General features: G+C 33.7%; 5 protein-coding genes across 8 annotated transcripts in view; 2 read left to right on the top strand and 3 right to left on the bottom strand.

The window, feature by feature from the left end:
• The window catches only part of LOC102618124 (F-box/FBD/LRR-repeat protein At5g53840-like), a 66580-nt gene extending 55893 nt beyond the window's left edge, over window positions 1-10687 (top strand). The window contains exons 2-4 of one of the 3 annotated variants that reach the window (XM_052433272.1): window positions 8311-9015; window positions 9348-9512; window positions 10151-10687. In XM_052433272.1, coding sequence (XP_052289232.1) covers window positions 8311-9015; window positions 9348-9512; window positions 10151-10447 — 1167 coding nt within the window. In that variant the 3' untranslated portion in view covers window positions 10448-10687. The remainder of the gene's footprint in view (window positions 1-8310; window positions 9016-9347; window positions 9513-10150) is intronic. The other 2 variants (XM_052433270.1, XM_052433271.1) reach the window with 2 other exon arrangements.
• LOC102619378 (putative FBD-associated F-box protein At5g56430) lies at window positions 242-3840 on the bottom strand. Its single transcript, XM_025093749.2, has 4 exons — window positions 2704-3840; window positions 1582-1861; window positions 1099-1263; window positions 242-711 (listed from the first exon to the last, which is right to left on the bottom strand). The coding sequence occupies exons 1-4, from the start codon at window positions 2883-2885 to the stop codon at window positions 520-522; spliced, it is 819 nt and encodes a 272-aa protein (XP_024949517.1). The 5' UTR covers window positions 2886-3840; the 3' UTR covers window positions 242-519.
• Window positions 10688-10776: 89 nt separating the features above from the next.
• Window positions 10777-13667, top strand: LOC102621946 (F-box/LRR-repeat protein At3g58900-like). 2 transcript variants are annotated; one of them, XM_025093744.2, is made up of 3 exons: window positions 10777-12021; window positions 12562-12726; window positions 13148-13667. In XM_025093744.2, the coding sequence occupies exons 1-3, from the start codon at window positions 11053-11055 to the stop codon at window positions 13442-13444; spliced, it is 1431 nt and encodes a 476-aa protein (XP_024949512.1). In that variant the 5' UTR covers window positions 10777-11052; the 3' UTR covers window positions 13445-13667. The 2 variants fall into 2 exon arrangements, with proteins under 2 accessions (XP_024949512.1, XP_024949513.1); XM_025093745.2 differs by lacking the exon at window positions 12562-12726.
• A 681-nt stretch (window positions 13668-14348) lies between these two features.
• On the bottom strand, window positions 14349-16698 carry LOC112496366 (receptor-like protein EIX1). The gene is made up of 3 exons (XM_025093752.2): window positions 16683-16698; window positions 15256-16492; window positions 14349-14967 (listed from the first exon to the last, which is right to left on the bottom strand). Exons 1-3 carry the CDS (start codon window positions 16696-16698, stop codon window positions 14349-14351), a joined length of 1872 nt encoding a protein of 623 aa, XP_024949520.2.
• A 456-nt stretch (window positions 16699-17154) lies between these two features.
• LOC127899680 (receptor-like protein EIX2) lies at window positions 17155-18302 on the bottom strand. The gene has a single exon (XM_052433221.1). It carries the CDS (start codon window positions 18196-18198, stop codon window positions 17302-17304), a length of 897 nt encoding a protein of 298 aa, XP_052289181.1. The 5' UTR covers window positions 18199-18302; the 3' UTR covers window positions 17155-17301.
• Window positions 18303-19912: the final 1610 nt, after the last annotated feature.

Raw genomic sequence — 19912 nt, 5'->3', positions numbered from 1 at the left:
AAAAAAAAATAATTTTTGTACTGACTGGGGCTACGCAGATCCTGCATTTTCTACCACTGCAATACCTTTTAAGGCCTTGCAAAATGTTGAAACCGCATTTTAGAATGCGTGGACGACATATGTTACACATGTCATTTATGTTTATGTATCATGAACAAAGTATAATACTTACTAGATAATTATAATCACATAATCAGAGAATATGAATTGGATATGAATATTACAGTTCATAAATCCTTTCAGAAAAAAATTAAAAGCTGCATAATTAGTGGTATTTCAAAAAACATATGGCTGACAATGTAATTGTCACTGTTTCCACTTACCACAAATTCAAAGGGACGTCTGCTTCAAGCAAATATATATAATATACAAAGTTTCTTTCACATATTTAATACTTTCCCTCCTGCGCCTAATCATCAAAATGTGTTAAAAAAATCAAGAAATGGCTTAGGCTCAAGGAATTTTAGAGCAACACTTGAAAATGATATAGTAAACTTCATTATCGCTGAGATGATCTCCCTACGATTCTCCACACCTTTCCAACCAACTAACCCTCAATTTCTGCAATACATGTCCATTCTTTAGAAGAAATCTCACCAGCTCAAGTACATTCTCATTACCGCTAAAATCAATTAACTCAACTGTCTTGAGATGACATGTCAAACACAAAATGACCTTGTCAGGTATTTCCCAATCATCATAGTATTCGTCCTGTCAAGAGAAAACAGACAAGACTATACGTAAGTAATGCAACGAAATAAATATTAAGAAGAATAATAGCAAATAATAGGGTAATAATATAAGACTAAGAGAAAAGGGAAATATTTTTAACTTGCAAAACAAAAAACTCACATCTGCTATTTCTTGTAACAACAAAAGAGACCATCAAGATTAACTTCTACTATTAAGCTCTAAGGAAAAAATTAAGATAACATATCATACCTACTCTGAAAGTATTGTCTTAAATTAAAGCAAGCTGCAAGCCTAGTGACACTTTAACAAGATTGAACTTTTAGTACATAGTTGAGAGATATGATAAAATAAATGGGTAGAAGAATGTGTGCTAACAAATCAAATAAATTTAGGCGTTGAGATTACCAAATCAAAATATATTGTAAGAACTTCAAGATTTGGAGAGCGGTTGAGCAGTCTAATTATTAATGGCACAGTCCATTCGGCTGTTGTCACACAAAGTATTAAAGACTTCAAATTATTGAATGAAGCAGAAAAATAGGATCGCTGTTCAAGTATAGCCTTCAGAAACTGGAGGAACCACAAAAGAAATGAAAAGAGTAATCAGAAGTCAATGGAAGTGTAATTAACTAAAAACAAAATCTAACTATTGATGATATCTATAAACTCAAGTCAATCAGTTGGTCCCTTTCTAGACGTCAAGAACAAATTGATTACTTAGACTAATGTGGCATCATTCAATGTCATCATGGCTTAGAAAAGCATATTCAGATCAATTGAAGTTCACCACAGCAGGGAATGAGTCATTTCATGAAAAAAGAAAAAAGATAGCAGTAAACAAGTTCTAATAAAGTCATTCTTTAGCACAATGAAAATATAAAAATATACCTGGTAAAGAGTACACGACAATTTCAGAACTTTAACATCACGAAGTCCATTGAGGATTTTAGACATGCGAAGAAAAATTTCTTTAGCCTCCATGTACTCCCCGATAGTTTCCAAGAAAATGAAAGCATTTTGTAAAGAGTTTAAGCTCTCCAAGGTGAAGTCAGGTAAGAGTGGAGCAAAAATATTGAAAGACTCAAGATTTGAGCAAGCAATCTTAAGCTTGTAGTTGTCCAATTCATCACCACCAAACTCAATGCGCTCAAGTGTCAAAGACTTCAAACTATTGGAAGAAATGTCAAGAATCTTCAAATCAGGAAAACAACATGAATCCATTTTCAAATTCTCAAGAAGGGGAGAACTTGAAATAAGTTTAAGAAAAAACTATGGTCCAATAACTTGACATTCTTTAAATCAAGCGACTTGAGCCGACTAAAACCAACACAAGTAGGTGGTAACTTTAAAACACACCTGTCAATCTCGCGACCAAAATGTAACTTCAGTGCCTCCAATGACTCACAAATTACCTTACAGCTGCGCAAACCTTTTGGTTCACTTAATAAAAACTCATCTACGGTCAGATACTTTAAACTGGTTGTTGAAATATCAAGACTCTCAAAATTGTGGAAAAAACACTCTTTCATATACAAGTTCTCAAGGAGGGGACAACTTGAAAGAAACTCACGGAACAAGTTATAATCCAATACCTCAACATGTTGTAAATCAAGAGACTTTAGCCGGCTAAAGCCAACACAGGTAGGCAGATTTAAGACACCCTGGTGCTCTCGGTTGCCAAAATCTAACTTCAATGACACCAATGACTCACAAGTTACAAGGGAACGGGGCAACTTAATGGGCTCGTTTGAAATTATATCAAGATCAAGAACTTGCACGTTTCATCGTGCCACAACAGCAATCCATCTGTAAAATGTATAATCATCGACGCGATTCAAGCAAGAAAGACGAAATCTATGAATACTAACGGAACCATTTTGAAACAACAATACCCAGTTGACAAAATCTTTGAACTTTTCATTGGTTGTTTGAAGTGACCATCTTTCTAGCGGATTTGAACAAATATTGTGAACATTGAAGTTCAAGTAAGGAATTGAAAGCCACAAGTACCTCCATTTTCGCGAAACAGCACTCGCTCTAACAACATCAATTGTCTCCAGGAATGAGAAGATATGATGGATAATGGGCTCTGGAAGATTGCTGAGTCTGTCACCATCTTCGCCGCCAACATTATAACATACGCCGCATGTCAATTTTGAAATTATAGGGCTTCTTTGAAGAGAATTTTCCATTGATTTGAATTAAAATTTGGGAGGTGTTCTGGTCAGGTTTCTATGTCGCGGATGATTATTTAGGGGTTGAATTGAAGACTTATCCCCTCAAGTAAAAGAGATTTGAGCTCCGACCGAGAAATTTGCACGGCTGGGAAATGAATGATTTTCTTTTCCCGCTACTTTTTAATCTGATGAGAGTGGGCCTCAGCGATACCTAGTCGGCCCGCCCAATAAGAAGAAGACAGCATAACCGTATAAGACTACAATAATAGCTCTTTCATAAAGAATACTGTAAATGAAGTTATAAAATTTCGTAAATGAACAGGCAACGGTAAGCTTCACAATACAATTTCAAAACGAGAAGTTTCATTTTCCCATGGGGTGAAGCAACCATAAAACTAGTAGAAGATTTGATGATTTGCAGGGTATACTCTGTTTTGGGCCCTCTTGAACTGATGAGTTGAAGCAAGTAGAAACGAAAGCGAATCAAGCAAAACAGAACCTACCGGAGGGGCTAAGGAGCAGGCATGTTAAGTGGTTGAAGAAATTCTGGAATAGCAAAAAGTCAAGTCGAATTCGCAGCCTTTGTTGTATTATGATTGTCAAGGTCTGTGTAGCCCTGATCGTACAATTGTGAAAATCTGTTATTCCTTTAGCTGCGCGTTTAGCTAGAGGCATTCAAATTGCAATTGCACCGGCCTTTCTTTATGAAGATTTGACTGCGTTTATAGAAAATCTCGTGTCTCTGACGGATTTAATGGTTGTAAAGAGTGAAGATCGTGAATTAAACACTAATATCGCCTCACCGTCGTCACCAAGCTTAGAATTGAAGAATGAAGCTAATGATTCCCCTGCTCCTCCAGGTTTTCCTCCCAAATCCAATTTGGAAGTTGCAAGTGATTTTGGTTTAAGGGATGAACAGGTTTTTACGCTGAAAAAGTTGTGTAGTCAATTTAGCCATTCCTTTTAGCTTTAGCCAGCTCTAAAGCTATACAGCGCGCACGTGCAATATTTAAATTGTAAGCTAACTAATAACATCTGACAATTTATTTCATAACACTGGCGAAATAATTTTTAAATAATATAGTTATTTCTCTTATAATTAGCATAAATATAAAATTTTGATAGTACAAAATTGTCACAAAGTTAATTTTTGAAGGATAATTTATTATCTTTTTTTAATTAATTATTTTAGTATAAAAGTATAAGCTACAATATTTACTAGATTTTTAAGACAAATTATATAATTTAGTTGGTATCAATACAATTTAGTCTTTTATTTTCATTCTAAAAATTTATTGCTCTTTTATTGTTGAATTTTAGAATTCATAACGGATTTAGAGCAGATTTAAATTTTTATTTTGAGATTTGGAGCAGACATAGATGCTTATTCCTTTTTTAAATTCGGATATGAAGCAAAAAATATGGATCCATAATGGATTTAGGCAGATAAAAATTTAGATTTTTACTATGAAGCTACATTTGGAACAAATAGATTTAACCCATATCTGACCTATTGTTATCCCTAAGTTAATCTCAAAGAGTGTGAGAGTGTTCAAGCTATTAAACCTCAGACAAAATTGGTGAAAAAGATTATGCAGAATCAACCAGTTTAAGATTGGATTGGAGACAACAATGGAATTTCAACTGATAGTAGAAAATTCAACTCGTGATATGGTGAGGATGTGGGGAAGCGATTTAGATGGGAACATTAATGACAATGATAAAAGCGGTGAGCACGTTGTTGCCTTATTCTGAAGTTCGTGAGTTGGGGGGGCCTTCCCATTTATTGTGAGGATATCTTTTTAAATTTTTTAAGAATGATGATATTTGACCTATTTATTATATCTCACCAACCTTCACTCTTTAGTTAATCCTATTAAAAATTTTAAATTAATCTTCATTTCTTAACATGCCTTGTCTAATCCTAAATTTACCTTTATTATAATTTTTATTTTTTTTTCCAAAGATCCACTATATAAAACTTATAAAAATCTATTTTAAAATTTAAAAAAATCTCAAAATCACTATAATCTCTATTTTTCTTTTCAAATATTTTATCCATGGTTGCTATAATTATAAAAGAAGATTTGATACTTCTTCATTATCTTCTATTGAGTACTGTAAATTAATTTCTTCCATAATTACAAAAGTAGAGTATACACCAGGATAAAATCTTGTTTAGTCCTTATATTATGAAGTTAGTACCCATTTAGTCCCTATATTTTTAAAAACATCTCAAAACGTCCCTGCTGCTAAATATTGACACTCATGCCATTATTTATTATTCTTTTTAACTTGCTTTTATAATATTACACTCTTACAATATTATTTCTTTTTTGGATATTAATAAAAAAATAGATTATCAAATTAAACTCAAAAATAAAATAAAATATATATTAATTTTTGTGGAAGCTCACGTAACACGTATGTCTAAAAAATTAATATTGTAAAAAATTTAATTATCAATTTTTTTAGAAAAATTAATATTTTAACTCAGGAGAGTGTTTCACAAAAATTAATATATATTTTATTTTATTTTTTGGTGTTAAACTGATAATTTATTTTTTCTTTTTAATAATGTCTAAAAAAATTATTATAATAGGGTAATATTTTGAAAATAAGTTAAAAGGAACAAAATATAATGACAAGAGTGTCAATAATTTAATGCTAGGGATGGTTTGATGTATTTTTAAAAATATAGGGATTAAACAGACACTAACTTCAAAAGTTAAGGACTAAATGAGCTTTTACCCGTATACAATATTTGAGAAGAGATATAATTTAAAAAGTTAAAAGGAATTAAGGTTTATGAAATTAGATTAGCCAAATTAGAAATTAATAGAAATAATCATGCGGGAACACTAAAAAACTATTTTCCATTTTAAGTCATTTTATACAAAGATAAAATAGTTAGTTTATTAGTTAAAAAGTGATTGGTGGGGGTTGGTGAGATATAATGGAAGGTCAAACATCACAACTCAATGTTTAAATTGGGCATATGCTTCACCTATGCATTTATAGGCTGAGCTATTTTTTAAAAGTTAGGATTTTTTCATGATCTGAGCATGTATTGAGCAAATAAGTAATTTTCTTGACCTGAACATGTCATGAGTAAATAACTCAATTATTGATTGGTTGTTAATAAATAAACAAATAGAAGAAGTTAAATCTTACCCATACACTACTAATAAAAGACACATGATAAAAAATTCTTAAAAGTTCAGTAGTGTTCAAATCAGGAGAAGATCGTGTTCTATTTTTTAATGGTTGTAATGTGTACATGTTAATACTCGCCCAAAAAAAAAAAAGAAAAACAAAATTCTCGGCTATCCATGTATTTATCTTGTCAATGAAGCTGGAAAATTATTAGAAGACCCTTCTGCTTTTGTATGTCGAAAGCATTGTTAAGCTTTATCACGCCACTCAATTAATGAGTTTTTAAGTATTATCGAACATTAATTTCTATTTGATGAACCAGATGCATAAACGACACAGCTCCAAATATGTTAGTTGGCAAAAAGGCCAGTCCAGAAGCATTTGTACCTCCATCCTCTGCTGATAAATAAGGGGCCAGTTTTACACACCAAAAGCCCACCATAAAATGCTTTGTGGGATTCGACTGGAAAATTGATTTCCAGAGAAATAAATGGACTCAAATGTTGTCACTGCACAAATGTATTTTTCCATAATCCTGTTCTCATGTGCATTATGGCCTAAAATACCTACTAGTATATGGATCATAATGTTTTGTTCTTCATTTTATTCCCAAAAGTCCAAAACTCTTTTAATAAATCTGGAATTTCCCCATAGATTTTTTTTTTTTAAAGAGAGACTTAAACTCCTTCATGGGTGATGATGTATTTCCAAAATCACATATAATTTTAAGACAATTATCCATTAACTACATATTTTTTTAATTTTCTTAAGAATACACTTTTTTTTTGGCAGAATTTCAGTTAAAATTACATTTTGTTAAACCCATCCACTTCCATCTTCACTCAAGTAAGAGAATTAACAGAAAATTAGTTATATGATTTTTTTGCCCTTAAATGTAAAAGTGCCGTCTTTTTTCCTAAATAAATGCCCCAAAAAAAAATTGAAACTTAATTTACTCTGAACTTGAAGCCAAACCCATAAGAAAGGAATCATCATCAGTAGATCTCTAACAAGAAGGGCAAAATTAAGCAAAAGTAACAAAAGAAGCTGCTAAATCTTCCAGCACCCGCAAACTGGAATTTTCATTTAATAAAATACTGCGATTCTAGGATTTATTCTCTCTCACTTCACTTCCTCAATTATTGCAGCATCCAACAATAGTGCAAGCTCAATCAGCCCTAATTTAGCTCCAAGTTCAAATTGAAAAAATAAAGTTTTGGGGGAAAAAAATTCCATAAAAATTTCATTCAGTACCCTAAAAAATATTGCTGCATATTTATAATTTATTCATCACTGGGGACCTAATAAAAGAAAAATCTTTCAAAAGAGGAAAATAAACATTTCATTTTCGATATGGCCACTGATAGCACCAGCACTCTCAATGGTCTACTTACGACATTAGAGGAGTGCCCGCTATCGTTCCCACCGTTGTTGAGTTACAGTGACGATGTTCACCGTGAGTGTAGTGATTATGGCTTGTACGAACCGCGATGAGGTGTCTGCTTTTTATTGGGTCCACAATGGAACGTAAGGCCCACTCTCATCAGAGAAATAAGAAGCGCGAAAATCATTTATTTTCCCGCCGTAATAGATTCTCACGCTAATTTTTCAATTGAAACCCCCAAATCCACCTCTCAAGATACAAACCTAACCAGAAACCCCATAAATTTATTAATTCAATTCAATGGAAAATGCTCTTCGAAAAAACCCTAAAATTCTGAAATTCGCAGTGTGTTCTGATATTGGCGGCGATTGCCAAGGTGGCGATAGATCGAGCAATCTTCCAGAGCCCATTATCCATCACATATTCTCGTTCCTGAAGACAATTAATGTTGTGAGAGCAAGCACTGTTTCGCGAAGATGGAGGTACTTCTGGCTTTCGATTCCGTACTTGAACTTCAATATTCACAATATTTGGTCAAATCCGCTAGAAAGATAGGCGCTTCAGACAACCAATGAAAAGTTCAAAGATTTTGTCAACTGGGTATTGTTGTCTCAAAACGGGTCCACTAATATTCAAAGATTTCTTCTTTCGTGCTTCAATAGTGTCGATGATTATACACTTTACAGATGGTTAAATGCCGTGGCACAACGAAATGTGCAAGTACTTGATTTGGATATTATTTCAGAAGAACCAATCAAGTTGCCCCGTTGCCTTGTTACTTGTGAGTCATTGGTGTCATTGAAGTTAAATTTTGGCAACCGAGAGCACCAGGGTGTCTTAAATCTGCCTACTTGTGCTGGATTTAGCCGGCTAAAGTCTCTTGATTTACAACATGTTGAGGTATTGGATTATAACTTGTTCCGTAAGTTTCTTTCAAGCTGTCCTCTCCTTGAGAATTTGTATATGAAAGAGTGTTTTTTCCGTGATTTCAAGATTCTTGATATTTCAACAACCAGTTTAAAGTATCTGACCATAGATGAGTTCTTATTAAGTGAACCAAAAGGTTTGCGCAGCTGTGAGGTAATCTGTGAGTCATTGGAGGCACTGAAGTTACATTTTGGTTGGGGGATTGACAAGTATGTTTTAAAGCCACCACCTACTTCTGTTGGTTTTAGTCGGCTCAAATCTCTTGATTTGAAACATGTTGAGTTCTTGGACCATAGTTTCTTTCTTAAACTTATTTCAAGCTCTCCCTTCCTTGAGAATTTGATTATGGATTCATGTCGTTTTCCTGATTTGAGGATTCTTGACATTTCTTCTGCTAGTTTGAAGTCTTTGACACTTGATCGCATCGAGTTTGGTGGTGATGAATTGGGGAGCTACAAGCTTAAGATTGCTTGCCCAAATCTTGTGTCTTTCAAAATTTTTGCTCTACTATTACCTGACTTCAACTTGGAGGGCTTAAACTCTTTACAAAATGCTTTTGTTTTCTTGGAAACTATCGGGGAGCACATGGAGGATATAGAGATTTGTCATCGTTTGTCCAAAATCCTTAATGGACTTTGTGGAGTTGAAGTTCTAAAACTATCGTGTACTCTTTACGAGGTATGTTTTCATATTTTTCATTGTGCTGTAACATGACTTCATTAGTACTTGTCTACAGCTTTAATTTTTTCAATCTTTTTCATTAAATGACTTGTTATCTGCTCTATAAACATCAATTGAACTCAATATACTTTTGTAAGCCATAATGACATTATATGATGATGCCACATTAATCTGAATAATCAGTTTGTTCTTAATATCAAGAATTGGACCAATTGGTATGTGACTCGAATTTGCAGAAATCATCGGTAGTTAGGTTTTCTCTTTAATTATTGCATTTCCTCTGACCTATGTTTACTCTTTTGATTTTTTCTTTTTTTGTGGATCTCTAGATTCTGAACGCTTCACTTGAAGAAGGATCATATTTTTCTGCTTCATTCAATAATTTGAAGTCTTTAATACTTTGCGTGACTATGGCTGAATGGACCGTGCCGTTAATAATTAGATTGCTCAACCGCTCTCCAAACCTTGAAGCTCTTACAATATATTTTGATGCGGTAATCTCAACACCTAAGTTTGTTCATTTGTTAGACACAGTTTCTCCTACCCACTTATTTTATCATAAATCTCATCTATGTACTAGGAGTTTAATCTTTTTAAATTGTCACCAGGCTTGCTTTCAATTAATACAATACTTTCAAAGTAGGTCTGATAAAGCGTGATGGTAAAAGTTAATCTTGATGCTCTTTTGTTGTGTTACCATAACAAGAAAGGGCATATGTGCAATGGCATAGCCTGACCTTAAACCGAGTGAGGGTAAATTTAATTTACTTAGAAGAATTTGATTTTACTTATTGTTTGCAATGCATTTTGGATTTAACATACTCATCTATTGTGAGTTTGAGTCTTTGAGCCTACTTTTTTGTATATTATTTAAAGCCGGCTGGAACAAATAAAAATTGAATTGGAGCAAATAATTTTTTTGTTGAAATTAAAAAGAAATGGTTTCTTAAAAAAAATTAGACTCAGCAGGGTGGCTCCGCCAACTGAGAATATTATGTTTTGCCAATTAAGATGATTTACCTTTTAATACTTAAGTCTTATCTTACCCTATTATTTGCTTTAAAAAATTATTGTTGTTCAGATTTATTTCCTTGCATTACTTACCTACATCCTATCCATTTTCTCTTTACAGGATGAATACTTTGATGAGTGGAAAATATCTAACAAGGCTATTTTGTGTTTGACATGTCATCTCAAGACGGTTGATTTAGTTGAATTTAAAGGTCATGAATATGAACTTGAGTTGGTGAGATTTCTTCTAAAGAATGGACACGTGTTACAAAAATTGAGGATTAGTTGGTTGGAAGATGTCTACAATCGTAGGGAGATCATCTCGAGGATAATGAAGTTTCCGAGATCATCTTCGAGTGTTATACTGAAATTCCTTCAGCCTAAATCATCTTTTGACTTCTGTGAAATATTAAGATGATTGACTTATGATGGAAATATGATATATGTGAGAGTAACTTTGTTTGTCATCTATATTTGATTTGCTTGAAGCGAACATTCTTTTGGATTTGTGGAAAGTGGAAACAGAGCCAGTTACAAGGACAGCAATGTATTTTGCTTCAAAATACCATCCAATTATGCAGCTTTTCAGTTTTCTGTTGTCCAATTCTGAAAGGGTTTATGAATTATGATATTAATATTTATTTCAAATTGTTGTCGATTTGCACTCTAATTGTATGTTATACAACTATGATCTGGTATGATATTATACTTTTCATAACATACAGAATAAATAAAATGCTTTTTTTGAGAAAAGGAAAGTAACAGGCCTTACTGCCTTAAAGATCCACGAAAGGAGAACAAGAGTACAAGACAACTATTCGTTTGAAGTAGGCAATTCGTCCATTTATAAAATCCCCAAAATTAGGGTTTTTTAATTTGGCGGGAAAATTTCCCCCCACCGTATTCATTTCTAACGTCGGAATTCCCAATCTCCTTTCCACTTGAAAAGTATCTATGGATGAGTAAGTGGATCCATTGATACCCCAGATCGATACGAACATAAAAACCCAAAATTCTAGTTCAATGGTAGGCGCTTTTAAGAGCACAAAAATTCCGAGATTGAGATGTGGCGGTGAAGATGTTGACAGACTCAGCAATCTTCCTGAGCCCATTATTCATCACATATTCTCGTTCCTTGGCACAATTGATGTTGTTAGAGCAAGCGCTGTTTCGCGAAAATGGAGGTGCTTCTGGCTTTCCATTCCTTACTTGAACTTCAATATTCACAATATTTGGTCAAATCCGCAGGAAAAATGGTCACTTGAAAAAATCAATGAGAAGTTCAAAGATTTTGTCAACTGGGTGTTGCTGTCTCAAAATGGGTCCATTAATATTCAAAGATTTCTTCTTTCGTGCTTCAATTGTGTCGATGATTATACACTTTACAGATGGTTAAGTGCTGTGGCACAACGAAATGTGCAAGTACTTGATTTGGATATTATTTCAGAAGAACCTATTAAGTTGCCCCTTTGTCTTGTAACTTGTGAGTCATTGGTGTCATTGAAGTTAGATTTTGGCAAAAAAGTGTACCATCAGGGTGTCTTAGAGCTGCCTACTTGTGCTGGTTTTACCCGGCTCAAGTCCCTCGATTTGCAAAAGGTTGAGTTATTGGATTCTAACTTGTTCCGTAAGTTTATTTCAAGCTGTCCACTCCTTGAAAATTTGAATATGGCGGCTTGTTTTTTCCGTGATTTCAAGATTCTTGATATTTCAACAACCAGTTTAAAGCATTTGACCATAGATGATGTTGGATTCTGTGAACCAAAAGGTTTGGCCAACTGTGAGGTAAAGCTTGCCTGCCCAAATCTTCTGTCTTTGAAATTTTCAGGCTCAGCCGAACTGGAGTTCTCCTTTGAGGGGTTAAAGTCCTTAAAAAAGGCATACATTTACTTAGATATTGACGGTGATGATGATGTTTGTTATGGTGTGAGTAAAATATTCAATGGAGTTCGCAATGCTGAAGTTCTGAAACTAAATATGGTTGTTTCCTGGGTATGAATCTATGCTCTCCTTATATGTGCTACTATTTGGTTTCTTGTTTGGTGATTTTGTTGACCGTTTACATTTGACAATGCAACTGGTTTCAATGGAGTCTAGTTTGCTTTAAATAACTGTGATCTTGTAAGCCGTTTGTGGAATTTGATATATGTTTGACATATCACTTGTGTACTATAAATATAATTAGGATGTAATTGTATCATTTGATATTTGCTAGTTGCAGACCTGTCTTTCTAATTGTGCCTATTTTCTTTTTCTATTTTTCCTACCGCCTCACTCTTTCAATTTTTCTTTTTATGAGCCTTATGTAGAACATTTGTATGCTATGAACATTGAAAGCATTAGTTGATGTTCTTAGCTCTTACCATTGCCAAGCCAACTTGTAAGCAAAACTCTTTTTTGTTGCTTACTGAGACTCAAATGTAAGTCACGACTCTTTATGAATATCATTGGTACATAGTTGAATTTTGCTTGTGATTATCTCGGAATCCCGATCCTTATGGTTTATCATTTCTTTTTATGTGCTACCTGCAGCTTCTCAATGTTGTATTTGCTAAGCCGGATTGCTTCTTCTCTCCATTGTATAATTTGAAGTCTTTAAAGCTGATTGTTGGCCCATTTGACCAGACCATACAATCAACAATCAACTTGCTCAACTGCTCTCCCAATCTTGAAGCACTTGCAATATATTTTGATTGGGTAATTTCAATACCTAGAATTATTGCTCCAGTTAGGCGTAATTAATCTTGTTTAATGTTAATTGGATTTGGCAATGTTGTGGTTCAAACTGAAGATAATACACTTATAAGCATGCGAGTACTCACATGCAAAAAATTGAGTGCCTCCTTGGGCCTATCCCATGAAGATAGCATCCTGATGATTACCACAGCTTAGGTCATGTTTGCACAGAAGAATGTGTGAACATTAGCTGAGAATTAGTTTCTTATGGAATTGGATCCATCCAATTGATCGGCTAATTTTGGAATATTTATTTTCGCCTGGTCAGCACTTGGATTTTGGAGTGTTGTTTGGCATAAAACCTGATTGGCATATAACCTGTTTTGTCAGAATGACTTCCTTACTTTTGGCATTGATATTTTATTTGTTTTCACTGTGACAGTTTAAAGATGGTGATCTCTGGAAAATACCAGATAAGGGTATTCCATGTCTGACACATCATCTCAAAACGGTTGAGATATTGGAGTTTTACGGTAACGAGAATCAACTAGAGTTGGTAAGGTTTATATTAAAGTGTGGACAAGTATTGCAGAAAATGAGCATTACCTGGGGATATTCAGGTGTTAAGTATCCCATCAAGATTAGCAGACAGGTAAAGGAGTTTCCTAGACTGTCTCCAACTGCTGCACTGGAATTTCTTGAGCCTTTTTACGAATGGTTTGATCATTTTGGGTTGTGAACAAGAAACACAAAAGAAAATATTTGAAGAAAAAACATTCTTATTCGAAAGAATGTTGTGGATTCATATTTATGCATATGTATACATGTGTTTTAGTAGTTTTCCTAATGAGAACTGGAAGAATATCGCACTGGCTGGTCCTATGTTCTGTTTTGATTGCAATTACTCACTGACAAGAATAGCCCACAGCAAAATTGAATGTAATTCAATACAGTTGAATGAGTAAAAGGTTAAAAAAAAAAAACTGTTCCGTTTATTCGACGTACAATCTAATGTCACACAATGAATAAAATTCCTCTATCTCGGAATAGGCCCCGATGAGATTATTTGCTGGGGCTAAAAAGCTTGGATCTTTAAACGGGGTCAGCTTATCCGCTACATACCAATTCCATGCCTATAACATGTCAGGATTGTTCACGCTCTGTTTTTCAACCAGAAAATCAATAAAAATTAAGAATTAAAAATGATTGAGAATTGAGCGACAAACAATAGTGGAAGAGGTAGAGGCTAATGACTAACCAGTAACGAAGTTCATGGGAGATTTCATGCTATATGGTCACTGTATCTCATTAATTAAGCCTTAAAAGTTCCACAAAACGCTGCAATGATTTTTAGCATAAATAATAAAATATTACATTCTCAAGCTTCAAAATAGTACGCTGAGTTATATTGAGGGCTAAATATTAAAGTGATCCTCACTTATTGAATCGATTCTATTATTATTTAATTAATTTCGTGAACTTTCACATATCAAGGGAAAGAGAATAGGAATAGAACTAGAATGAAATATAAGAAAAAAGCTGTCCATTAATTTCATTCTCGAATCTCCATTTGTTGGACAAGATACATGAAAAGACACAGCTGTAAATATATTACATAAAATAGTCCAGTCAAGCAACATTTCTTACAAACATCCTAATTTGGCAATAATGCGATCCAAGAAATGACAATATTTGTACCTCCATCTTCTGTTGATCAACAAAGGGCCAATTACACACCAAAATCCCACCACAAATCCAAATGCCGTGCTCACATATAACCAATAGCCCATTTCGTCTTCATCTTCACCGCCATTTTCATTTTCAGCGGGTATCGGAACATTCTGATCTGTGCAATTCTTGGGAAGTGGAGCGCCACAAAGATTGTTTCCAGCAAAACAGGACGCGTTAAAGCCTTGCAGTTGAGTGCCCAAAGGAATTTTTCCGGTCAAGTTGTTATCAGACAAGTTCAAGTGACTCAGAAACGTCAAACTTGAAATGCTTTGTGGGATTCGACCAGAAAGAAGGTTTCCAGAGAAATCAATGGACTCCAATGATCTCATGGCGCCCACGTTCTCAGGAATTTTTCCAGTAAGAAAATTGTGTGACAAATTCAGTGATTGCAATGCTACAAGATTTGTCATTTCTTCCGGAATGTCTCCTGAAAGATTATTTCCAGACAGATCCATACATCTTACCAATTTAAGCATGGTATTATACTCCAGCTCTCTTCCTTTCATCACGACCAATACATTCTCGATGAACCTAATGATAAAGTGAATACTAAAGGTATAATATTCTAAATCAGTCTCCATAGAATTGCTCTGGTTCATCATGGCTGTGACGTTATTGATACATCTCGGTATAGTTCCAGAAAAATTATTATGAGAGAGGTCTAAGATATGTAGAGAAGTTAGACGACAAAGCTCGGCTGGTATATGGCCGTGGAATTTGTTTGTTCGAAGGCGGAGGATCATTATTAAAAGCTTTTCTCCAATCCATGCTGGAATATTTCAAGAGAACCCATTTTCACCAATGTCAAAGACTACTAACTTTGCACAATTTTGAAGTGATGCAGGTATTGGCCCAGAAAGATTGTTGTGGTCAAGCTGCAACGAGTGGAGCGAAGTTAAACTTCCCATTGAGGCTGGAAGGGCACCAGTAAACGCATTGTTACCTAACTTCAGGACCGACAAATGTTGCAAATTCATCCAACAATCAGGTAATTCTCCAGACAAAGAATTGTTCGCAAGGATGAGAAATTCCATCGAATGCTTCGCTTCATTTCTCTCAGAACACAAGAAATGGAACAGGGATCCAGCTAAAGCATTGTTGGACAAATCAAGTAAACGTATGTTGAAGGGAATAAAAGGTATTGGACCAGATAAACTATTCGAGTTCAAGTCAACAGACTCCAGTTGAGTAGCCTCAGATAAACTAGGAATTTCCCCGTAGATATGGTTGTGAGAGAGATTGAAATGCTTTAATCTACGGGGTATAGATTTAAAAAACCTACTGGGTATGGTACCTAAAATTCCTGAGTTGGACATATCTAGATAAAGCAAATGCTCTAGTGAATTAATCCAAGATGGAAACTGAGGGCCTAAATTACAAGAACCTAAGTCTAGTGATTTGATCTTTTTAAAAGGAGGAACCCAGTCAGGACTGACTTTGAGAGTTAATGAATTTCCAGAAACATAAAAAGCTAACAAACTTGTGAGATTGGCAAAATGAATTTCAGAAAGAGTTCCGTTCAATTTGTTATTTGAAAGACTTACAGCTTGCAAGGATGAAAGTTTTCCCAGAGAAGATGGAATATGACCAGAAATCATGTTGTCACCCAGTAAAAGACCTTGTAGACTTTTAAATTGCCCAAGTTCATTGATCAGTTGATTCGAGAGTTTATTATCGCGTAAGTCAACAATCTCTATCACATCTGAAACACATCCTGAGAAAATATCTATGATTTGGGATATGTCTTGACTCAACTTGACACCTATTATAGAGATTGACCTCAAGTTACAAAGTCTTGCAATTGAGGTTGGAATTTTCCCTTGAACTTCACTGTAATCGAGATTGAGTGATTTGATAGTACTACTCAAATTTCCTACAACGCTAGAAATCTGGCCTTCTAATCTATTGCCACGAAGTGAAAGGTACTCAAGACGGGTGAATTTATGCAACCAGGTGGGAATCGAAGAAATGAAATTGTTGGAACGCAAATCAAGATGTTCAAGAGAAGTCAAGTTTTGAAGTCCATCAGGGATTGGACCTCCAAAGGAATTAAAACCTAGATCAAGAAAGATTAAGATAGTGTTTACTTTCTGGAGTGGGAGTGTAGAGTGTGGATTCCTCTCACTCCAGTGTTTACTTACCTTAAAAAAGGGGGAGTGGAAGTGGGAATTTGTGGGTTCCACTTAATTTTAGAGTGGGGAGTGAGATTCCCACTCCCATGGGAGGAGGTGGGAGTGAGAATACACTCCCCCCTCTTCCCATTTTATCCTTATAAAAATAAATAAATAAATAAATAAATAATATTTAATAAAATAAATAATATCATATTTATTAAAAATAATAATTATATCATATTTATTTTATTAAATTTAATAAAATAAAAATAAATAAATATTATATTTAAATTAATAATATTAAACATTAATTTTAATAAATATTAATTAATTATTTATTTAATAATAATAAATATTTTATTCTAAAAAAATATTAATTTTGTACTATATTATCAATAATAATATTTCATTTGTGTTGCTATTATTAATAATTTTTATTCACATAATTTAAATTAAAATTAATAAAAAATTATGATTTATATAATTAAGAATATTAGTAATTATTATTAATTTATAAATATAATAAAATATTTATTTTATTTTCTAAATATATTTTTTATTAATTTTTTAATTACAAATTATAATTCTGTACATAAGGATAAAATTATAAATTAAAACAATTTACTCCCAATCCAAGACAAAGTAAACAAATAATTAGGATTCTGATTGACAATCCATACTTTCATTTAGTCTAAGTAAACACCCTATTCTCACTCCCACTCCACACTCCTAATCCAAGAATTCCCACTCCTCAGGATTCCCACTCCTCAAGATTCCCACTCCAATCCAAAAAGTAAACGCAGCATAAATGACTTAGACCAAAAACCCAACTAGGAACCAAAGTGTTATCAAACTCGTTGTAACTGAGATCAAGGGTGTAGAGAGATGAGAAATTTGCAATAGGTAGCTCGGGCAAGCTGTTATGGAGGCTGCAAGCTGACAATTTTAACACTTGTAAAGAAGGGAGCATGTTTGTCACCAAAAACCAGTCAGAGGCTGTACTGAGATCCACGCCAGTTAAATCAAGGTGCTTTAGCAAAGATAGACCAGATAACCAGGATAAGTTTTCCAAATATAAAAAAGACAAAGGGATTTGACTACTGAGATCAAGATATTGGAGATTAGAAAGGTTCCCGAGCTGGTAAGGAATCATTCCCGTAAATTCTGCTCTGGAGAGATCAATGTGTCTTAAACTCCCCATGGAACCAAGGAATACAGGAAGCTGAGCTTTTTCAAAATTATTGTTGCTCAATTCCAAGTAAACCAAATGCTTCAGATCAAGCAGAGATGGATTTATCTTACCAATCAACTTTGACGTCTCGTCCTTATAATCTTCAAGCCAAAAAGGTTCATCATCATGCAGAAAAGGATTTCCGAGGCGGAGCTCTAGGACATGGCCTGTCGAGTCGTTGCAGACAACACCAGCCCAAGTGCAACAATTCCCATCACTCCATAAGGCCAGCCGGTTCGCGGGATCTTTGAGATCTTGCTTGAACCTTAACAGCGCTTCTCTTTCACTTTGAATACAACCAATATAAGCGCTTCCATTGCAATAGCCAATTTTGATATTTGCTAGAGCAAGCAACTCTAGTAAAAGAAGGGCAACAGCAAGTTTCATTATTGGTTTCAATAGAAAATAGAAATTCATGTGGTTGAGAGAACGCTTCAATATACAGCCTGCTATTTATAGCGTCCTTCTTGAAATATTAATTTGTAAATCTTCAAGAGCTAAGCGCTAAATATCTAGAGAGTAATTTTGGTTGGAAATTAGCTAGTGAAAAATTTATGTGGTAGAAAAATAAGTTAGTTTAATTGAGTGGTCAAAAAATAGTTAGATAAAATGCATTTGTAATGTCGGTGACGTGCACTATAAGTTGAAGCATTTGCTCAATTGTGAAAGTGTGAACCGGAAAATTTTAATAAAATAAGTTAAAGTTAAACCATAAGGGCTTTAAGTCCTATCTTTTCTCAATTCTCAACTACTTCCTCTAACCATATTCTCTTACTACGAATACTTTCTACTTTCATACCATCGCACTCTAGCTTCCTCCTCCAACAGTCCTCACGTATTTGCCTATGGTCTCTTTGATCATTACTTTGCATCTAAATTTCAAAGACAATTTTATCGCTATTGGTTCAACAAAGTAGAAAATTTTAAGTATTTTGATATTATTAGTGGCTCAAGCATAACTTTACGGTTTTTCACAAAAATAACTTTACGATTTTTCACAAAAATAATTTTACGATGCATTTACTTTTTGAATTGAGAAAACAAAATTTAGAATTGGAATAATCGACAATATTTACTTCAAAAAATAAGGTGCAGAATAAAAATCATTTAGGTGGGATCCACATCAAATTGGATTTTGGAGAGTGAGAGATTGATTCCTAAGGGGTGGGAATCAGACTCTCATTTTGAGGAGTATCGATTTTACCCATACTAAGCTTTTAGTATTACAAAACTACCATCAGTTTAAATTAAAAAATATAAATAACAAAAAATAAAGAACAGCATACCCCCAAACTCGTCGAAGCCATGAAAGCCAAACGTCGCTGTCGAAAGCACAACACCCTCATCGTCACCGTTGGTCATTGTCAATGGAGTAGCAGCTGGCCACCGATTGGCCATCACGTCAACTTTGTTTGGGCAACAACCAACAGTAGCCGTCCCGTCCCCAATAACTGCCGGTTCTGATGATGATGTTGATTATTATTATTATTTTAATGATAAAAAACATTTAATTAATTAATATTAACGTAAACATTAATATTATTATTATTAACAATAATTAATAATAATAATAATAATAATAATAATAATATTTTTTAACAACAACAACAATAATTAAAATACAAAATAATAATTATGACAATAGGTAATTAAGGACTTTTCAGTAATTTGTAACAATCTAGTTTATTTTTATTTCGATTTTAAGATAAAGTAAATACATCAATGCCAATACGACTCATTTTGAATCCGATTCCTATAGTTAAAATAAACAATTTATTATGATTTCCATTCTTTATTTTGATTTCAGCACATTCTGATTCCAACCCATTTTGATTAGTGATTAATTAATGCACAATTAATGTTGTTCCACAATGCATTCCTAATAAAAGAAAAAAAAATCATGATTTGCTTCTTTTAAGTTAATAAATTGTATAGCTTTTATTGATTTGAGCTCACGTTTTTCACCTCATACTTCTTAATTGAATCTTGTTGGACAACATTTATCCATATATTTTACCTTTAATTTTTATTTATTAATTAATTAATTTATTTCTATTGAACAACATAATGAATTGAAGATTAGGAAATAAACTTAATTGAAGAGATCAAAATCTGAAAGAGCTAAACGCTA

Source organism: Citrus sinensis, chromosome 9, assembly GCF_022201045.2.
Source record: "Citrus sinensis cultivar Valencia sweet orange chromosome 9, DVS_A1.0, whole genome shotgun sequence".
Classification (NCBI taxonomy): domain Eukaryota; kingdom Viridiplantae; phylum Streptophyta; class Magnoliopsida; order Sapindales; family Rutaceae; genus Citrus; species Citrus sinensis.
The sequence above is the reverse complement of the archived record's forward strand: the minus strand, read 5'-3'. Positions and strand labels throughout refer to the sequence as shown.

Coding starts and splice junctions, on each gene's coding strand:
- LOC102619378 (XM_025093749.2), bottom strand. CDS start 2,885: ATGGAAAATTCTCTTCAAAGAAGCCCTATAATTTCAAAATTGACATGC. Junction 1,264..1,581: donor TGTCGTGTACTCTTTACCAG/GTATATTTTTAT, acceptor TGGTTCCTCCAG/TTTCTGAAGGCTATACTTGA. Junction 712..1,098: donor TTACAATATATTTTGATTTG/GTAATCTCAACG, acceptor TTCTCTTGACAG/GACGAATACTATGATGATTG.
- LOC102621946 (XM_025093744.2), top strand. CDS start 11,053: ATGGTAGGCGCTTTTAAGAGCACAAAAATTCCGAGATTGAGATGTGGC. Junction 12,022..12,561: donor TAAATATGGTTGTTTCCTGG/GTATGAATCTAT, acceptor TGCTACCTGCAG/CTTCTCAATGTTGTATTTGC. Junction 12,727..13,147: donor TTGCAATATATTTTGATTGG/GTAATTTCAATA, acceptor TCACTGTGACAG/TTTAAAGATGGTGATCTCTG.
- LOC112496366 (XM_025093752.2), bottom strand. Junction 14,968..15,255: donor TCACTTCAAAATTGTGCAAA/GTTAGTAGTCTT, acceptor CTTTATCATTAG/GTTCATCGAGAATGTATTGG.
- LOC127899680 (XM_052433221.1), bottom strand. CDS start 18,198: ATGAATTTCTATTTTCTATTGAAACCAATAATGAAACTTGCTGTTGCC.